This window comes from Perkinsus marinus (assembly GCF_000006405.1).
Source record: "Perkinsus marinus ATCC 50983 genomic scaffold scf_1104296972926, whole genome shotgun sequence".
In the NCBI taxonomy this organism is placed as follows: domain Eukaryota; phylum Perkinsozoa; order Perkinsida; family Perkinsidae; genus Perkinsus; species Perkinsus marinus.
The window spans coordinates 182,093-188,682 of NW_003201605.1; the positions used below are offsets into that span (position 1 = coordinate 182,093).

The 6,590-nt window shown below is 46.9% G+C and overlaps 3 protein-coding genes across 3 annotated transcripts in view; all 3 read left to right on the plus strand.

Annotated features, from left to right (window-relative positions):
• Positions 1–1,618, plus strand: part of Pmar_PMAR018334 (nicotinate phosphoribosyltransferase, putative) — a gene marked incomplete at its 5' end in the record, with an annotated part of 2,010 nt that extends 392 nt beyond the window's left edge. Inside the window, 8 exons of the mRNA XM_002766450.1 lie at positions 1–129; positions 252–334; positions 386–518; positions 739–834; positions 880–990; positions 1,041–1,096; positions 1,144–1,279; positions 1,325–1,618. Of these exons, the coding sequence (XP_002766496.1) occupies positions 1–129; positions 252–334; positions 386–518; positions 739–834; positions 880–990; positions 1,041–1,096; positions 1,144–1,279; positions 1,325–1,409 (829 nt within the window). The 3' untranslated portion in view covers positions 1,410–1,618. The remainder of the gene's footprint in view (positions 130–251; positions 335–385; positions 519–738; positions 835–879; positions 991–1,040; positions 1,097–1,143; positions 1,280–1,324) is intronic.
• A 116-nt stretch (positions 1,619–1,734) lies between these two features.
• Pmar_PMAR018335 (hypothetical protein) lies at positions 1,735–4,693 on the plus strand. The gene is made up of 7 exons (XM_002766451.1): positions 1,735–1,864; positions 2,076–2,137; positions 2,215–2,290; positions 2,351–2,643; positions 2,690–2,819; positions 2,986–3,117; positions 3,161–4,693. Exons 1-7 carry the CDS (start codon positions 1,755–1,757, stop codon positions 3,252–3,254), a joined length of 897 nt encoding a protein of 298 aa, XP_002766497.1. The 5' UTR covers positions 1,735–1,754; the 3' UTR covers positions 3,255–4,693.
• A 1,270-nt stretch (positions 4,694–5,963) lies between these two features.
• Pmar_PMAR018336 (hypothetical protein) lies at positions 5,964–6,581 on the plus strand (the record flags this gene model as incomplete). The annotated part of the gene is made up of 1 exon (XM_002766452.1): positions 5,964–6,581. A coding segment is annotated over one exon (618 nt), but the record flags the coding sequence as incomplete, so codon positions are not given.
• Between the last annotated feature and the right edge of the window lie 9 nt (positions 6,582–6,590).

Genomic DNA, 6,590 nt, shown 5'->3' on the forward strand with positions numbered 1-6,590 from the left:
TTTGGCACTTGTTGACACTTATGAGACAATTCTGTCGGGCGTGCCGAACTACCTCAGTGTCGCCCTCGCTCTGTGGCGGATCGCTGGGATAAAGGCCGTCGGCATCCGCTTGGACAGTGGGGACCTCGCGTAAGGTGTCTTTTGGGAATTGCCAAATTTTCCCATTTTTTCTTCGAGTAAACTTTTTTTCCGCAAAGTTTTTTGTACTGTTGGAAAGAGTAATTTTTTTCCAATTTCTGCCCTTGTTGTAGGTATTTGAGTATGAGAGCACGAGAAGTGTTCTCTGCTACTGCTGATGCTTATGCTAGTGAAGGATTCCAGTTTATTGCAAAATGTAAGAAGGCAATATTCTCTGTTTGATTGTTCTTCATGCTATCCGTCTCAGCCCGTATAGTAGCCTCTAATGATATCAACGAAGCGGTACTGCTATCGTTGCATGACCAACCTCATTCTATCGACTCCTTTGGCATCGGCACCAACCTGGTGACATGTCAAGCCCAGCCGGCGCTGGGGATGGTGTAGGCAAGAGAGCTGCGTTACTGAGTTGAGGGCGTGGTTCAATCGGTGTTGGAAAATATGTGCGTTTTCCGCAACTGAACTAAGAAGTTTCCTCACTGGGTATAGGGTAGAAATGTGCAGAACCCAATGAGAATTTTCCGAAATTTCCTCGAAAATTTCATATCGTCGGTCACACATGTAGTTGACCATGTGCACGTTTTCCCACAATGGGTACAACAGATACAAGCTGGTTGAGCTGAACGGTCAGCCTCGGATGAAATTATCGCAAGATTTCGAGAAGCAAGGCATACCGTCGAGGAAAGCAGTTTATCGTTTGTAGCATCGCTTCGCCCCTTCGTTGCTATTTAATTGCTGCCATAGGTATGGTCAGGACGGCCTGGCTATTCTGGACATAATGCAGGGCGAGGAGGAGCCCGCACCACAGCCTGACAACAAGGTCTTCTGTCGTCATCTGTTCGACGATCAGAAGAGGTAAGTCTCATCACAGTGTTGGAAGGGGCTGGTGTTGACTGTCGTGGTAGGTGTTATGTTACCCCTAAGAAGGTGGAGCCTCTGCTGATTTGTGTGTGGAAAGACGGTAGTGATATGGGATAGGGAATTGTTCCTTGAATTGAAATCGTTTAGGGAAAGCGATCCATCTTACGTCTTCCCCCCGTACTAAGGAGAATGATCGCCCTGATATTCATAGCGCTAAAGAGCATTTTAAGGAGACGAGGAATACCTTCAGAAAGGACCACCTTAGACCCATTAATCCGACACCGTAGGTCTTTGACATGATCATCGAGTTGGAGTTAAGGTCTGCCAGGTACAAGGTTAGCACTTCTGCTGAGTTCTTCGATTTCTTCCGTCGTTTCTGGCAAGAGACCGCCCCCGTTAAAGAGTTTTCGTAGATTCGTACGTACTGAGGAGTAGTGGGAAACTGTTGGGGTATCCCTCTGGGGCGACCTTTGGCCGAGATGTTTATGTATGTAGTGATATGAATATGTTATTCCAATCGCTGTTTCACCCCTCTCCGTGAAGATCTTTTATGTCTCCTATACGAAGACATCAGATTGTCTCATCGCCTCAATACAGGCCCTACTGTTACTCGATTATCTGCACTTGACTTACTTGCGTTCGTAACTCTTGGAAACCGGAAAAAATTTCTGAATCGATTACTTGGGCGAGCGCGAAGTGTTCGAACGCGAGCGCAAGGTACGTACTATACATACTCGCCTTGCTGCGACGTTATTATCATGTTATCGCGGCCTGAGGCTTCATCTGTTATAAAACTATCATCGGTTGATTACTGGTGTCAGCAACGAGGGCTGGAAGGTCCTATAGAAGAGAACCTCACCAATTCAGGGTAATAGTGGGTGAAGTTGGACGATCATTTCTAATATTGCTAATTCTGCTTGTCAACTATCGTGTCGTGGAATCCCCAGAGGTAACTGCACATGATCTCGATATTCGTAGTATTTTATCGTACACGGGGTTCACCTGGTAGTCACAGTAGTGTTGGTGGTAGTTGTTGGGGCGTTTGGAATGCATTTGCTTGGGGAGTGGTATTGTCTCAGGAAGATGTTAAGTCGAAGAGGGAGTGGTGGATTTCGACTGAATAATCTACGGCTTGTCGACGGTAGTAGTAAGAATGGCATTTGTCTAGGCTCTTGTAGTTGTTACGTAAAACGCAAATAATGAAGTATGATGCTTCAGAAAAGGCTGGCTCGTTTACGTGTTGTTACGATGGGAATGTAGACTGCCGACACCCGCTGTTGTCTCCGGATAAAACGTAAATATGCATTTCCAAATCGCGGTACAGTTGTTATTGTTGTTGTTGCTTTCTCTTCAGTCCATCGACAGTGGCTTCATCTCCTATATCTCCTGACACTTTTGCAGCGGCATTTCTGTTGAGGCCTGGGGTCCGATTCGAGCCAGTTGTGCAAGTGCGTTTTTGTGAACGTCCAGAGGTCTACTCTGATAATGACGATGATATTTTGACTGGAACCCTTTTGAGTTCCGACTCTGACGCAGAGTCACCTATGAACGACACGAGCTGTCGACAGGGCGCTTCTCGTGAAACTACGACGAAGCGTCTGTCGAGCTCATCCGTCTCTGGTTGGCAGGGAATAGTCCTCGAGACAAGTGAGATGTTGTGGGTCGAGGAGTTATTGGTATCTTATGTGCTCAGAATGCGGGATAAAAGATTTCGACGGCCATTCTGCATTGAAGGAGAAGACTTATTCCACATTCGATGACCTCGAGTCCATGGCTAACCTCATGGGCGTTGAGCCGTCGAAACCGCGTTATGCTCGCCACAGGTGAGGTGTAGTCATTGGCTTTATTGTTTGTGTATTGGTATGGCTTGATGGCATTTCGAAAATAGTATGATAGAGACAATCGCTGAGTGTTCCCATTGGGGAAATTTACTGGGCAGGAAATTAGTCGGGTACGAGATATACGGACAGCCGATTGAGCTTTGAGCAGGTCGGAGACCGTGTCTGATTTGGAAGAGTATGTTGAGAGCTTGCAGCAGCTACCGAGGCAACGCCGATCATGGTCGACATCATTAACATGTAGCCTTCCGCGAGGACGGGAAACTTGTCCCTTACGTGGAGGGTGAGTTGTGGTGCTGTTGTATTGAGGTCGTATCGTTTTTCAGGGCCATGTTGGGTGACGAGGACGACTCTGATTCTGAAGAGAACCTTCTCGCGAGGATGGAGGCCATGGGCTGTGATATGGATTTAGAAGAATAGTCTTGCTGACGTATTCCATCTTCTTTGAATCCTATCAGCTATTGATTCAGTCGCATATTATTCCAGTGAAGCAGTTGAAGCAGCATAGCAATTCATCGGTACCGTATTGTTGACGATGCAGTATAGTGTAGACAGCGAGCATTCCTCTCTTGCTGTCAAGGCAACTGTACTGCCGAACTTTGCAATTCTAGTATGCCGTGATTCTGTGCTGGCTGGTTCTTGTTGCTGAGGTTCTTCTTGTATCATTGCGTCACCATGGTTTCCTAGTGTTCGGCTCAGTCCGTTCCCTGGGCTTCCGTCCGTGGGTTCATCTCTTTTCTGCCTGTCGTTGGGTAGCCGTATAAACGTGATCCCACGTAGGATAGTCCCATCCTTCTCACCACCTTTGGTTACACTTTTTTTATCTCAAGGTCTATGATCAAGTCTTCCAATTCTGACTCATCTCCATCGTTTGGTAGGGGAACTGGCGTGTGATATACCTGGGCGGCTACCATTTCGATGATTGAGTCTTCGCGTCATGTGACCCGCAGTTGATGTATTCCTTCTCATTAGAGCGTCCATTGTCGCCATCGTTGTTACTACTGTCTACTGCCGACGTTTTTTGGAAAGTGGAAAACTGAGAAACGGAACTACATCACCTTCGGTCACATTGTCGTATTGTCGTCATTACTAAATCATCGTCTTAGTAACAGTCCCACTCTTATCGCCACACATGTGCTCTAATAAGCTGAGTTTGACATTTACAACAGTGGTAGTGGCCTGTTTTTAAGCTGACTCTGCCGCTGTATTGTATTGTAAGTATCATAGCAGTGAGATAGATATGCTAGTATAGCTGTAGTGAGACATGTGTAGTTATTGTCGTGTTTTTCCTGCGTTTACTCGCTCCAATAGATGTGTCAAAGGCACTCGCCTTTCTTTCAGCGTTCCCTGCGAGGTATCGCTCACGTAGGTCGGTCCGCTGTAGTCTCATTCTCGATTTCTCTACATTATTAGACTCAAACACAACGTGTGCTCTGCAAGATGATGATGCACCCTGGTACAAGGCGATAATTTTTTATTACCTCACTAGGAGCACTATCTCGGCTGCCAGTTTGTACAGTTTTAACTTGTGGAGCAAACGTTATTTGAATCGCCTCAAGCTATTGTACGTTTCTTCACCACAGTTAATCATTTCTGGGGGTTTTACGACAGCTCGTTGATAGTGATATAGCCTAGCAGATGACCAAGGTGTTTATGGGAGGTTAGTGACTTGCTCCCAATTGACCCGGTAATCACAGCTCGTGATCACCACCACAATCATCCGCATCATCATATTGTATCTCTACGTTTCCCTGTCCTTCGATCCTGGTATGGTTCATACCGTATAAATACCATCAATATCTCCATTGCTCGTCGGGGCTCTTCCAGAGCGAGTGTCGCAAACGAATATTCGATGGTTCTAACTTGGCGAGTTGAGTTGTTAGTGTATCAGGAAATGTTCGAACTCACCGATCAGTGACCATAGCATCACGTTGAATGGTAAGAGAACTTACTTTAATCGTGAGCCTTCACCGGAAAGAACAGACAAGAGTACGTCAGCGGCTCTCGATGGCTGTTCTCTGAATATTAGCAATAATTTTCAACGTTACTTCTCATCCTAACCCAACCTTATACTTGCTATGAGTGATAGGTCATTCACAGTACGCGGCAAGTGCATTACTGTACTTTATTTTTTCCGCTTCTGCGACTCGACAACAGACTAACCCGCCCGCAAATATTTACTCTTTTTATTACCTTATTGTAATGCATCAGAATTTTCAACGTTACTTCTCATCCTAACCCAACCTTATACTTGCTATGAGTGATAGGTCATTCACAGTACGCGGCAAGTGCATTACTGTACTTTATTTTTTCCGCTTCTGCGACTCGACAACAGACTAACCCGCCCGCAAATATTTACTCTTTTTATTACCTTATTGTAATGCATCAGATTATACTCTATAGGTCGAGGTGAAATCGCTATCATTGCTCTAATTGCTATAATTACTAATCGCTCAGTATTACCGTCACCCACATCTACCTATTACGGGAGATGAACTCATCGAAGTCGCACATCCAAAGCATTGGAGTGGACTAAACCTCCGAGTGGATGCGGTATACGTATCATCATCACGGTTTAGGGTTTTGCCAAGAGTACTCTTGTGAACGAAAGGAAATCACTGCATAAGTGATCCTGTTCGAGTACAGTCGACAAGGGTAATAGACGTCACACTGCCTTATTGTGTTAGGATGTGTACGAATAGTGGTACGTTACACAATCTGTGTCTCTTTCGTGGATCGGAGAATCCGCGAAATTTATTGTGCAACCCATGCATATTTCATCAGGTGCGCAAGATACTCGATACGAGAGCCGATCCGAACGTTCCGGCGGCCACTCCTGGGGCCGTATGCGGATCCTGATGCAACAGGTGAGTCAGAGTATTTACTCAGATGAAAAAATCAGATGGTGAGTGTCAGAGCACCCTCTGGATAGGCGCCTTTAGACAGCGTATGCGTGCAGGGGATGCTCGTCGCACGCGCGCACATGTTATTGATCATCGACGCCTTTAATATTCTCGATCTCGCTTTTGGCAGAACAGCCTAAGTTTTACGACGATCAGTTTGGTTTAAGAGGTTCAACTTTATATAAGAGATCATAAGGCACTTAGATTTTCATTCTTTGAGACCTTAATGGCGCAGAGTTCAGTCCAGTCTGGCAGAACCCTAACATCTGGCTCCGATGCGGGGACCACGCCAGCTCTGGATTCGGTCTTTGTCTGGGCCGAGGGCTCCTCACCCGGCTCCAGGGATATTCGTCCCGACCCTAACGCACTCGCGGATGCCTTCCTGGGGGTCGTGGAGCACGCGATCAATGCTACATCCCAGCCCGACCCAGACGATTTCCTGGAGAAGGTAGCCAAGGCGGTAGCAGTGAAGCCGCTGCAGCATTTAGGGGACGTCGCCAGCTTGGCCAACGACATCTCTGACATCGACGGCGTCGGGTTTGAGGCCTATGTCGCCTTCTGGATCGGGTCGTCGTGTAATATGCTAGGGGAGGCCGTTCTTGGTCCTGAGGCGTTAAGCCTCTGGAAGGAGCGACTTCCGCCGTTGGTCTGTCTTCGTATAATCCAGAAACCTTGGTGGCTCGACCTGCCAGCTGTTCCCAGGCTGAGTTTGCAATATCGCTTCAACGGTATTGCTGCCAAGAAGGAGCTATTTGCTAACCCCTCAAGCCCATTCTCGGTTGGATGGAAGACTCGGTTCTTTGCTGTCTCGAGCCCATCACCACAAACCTTCTCCACATCTGCGGTGCCACCA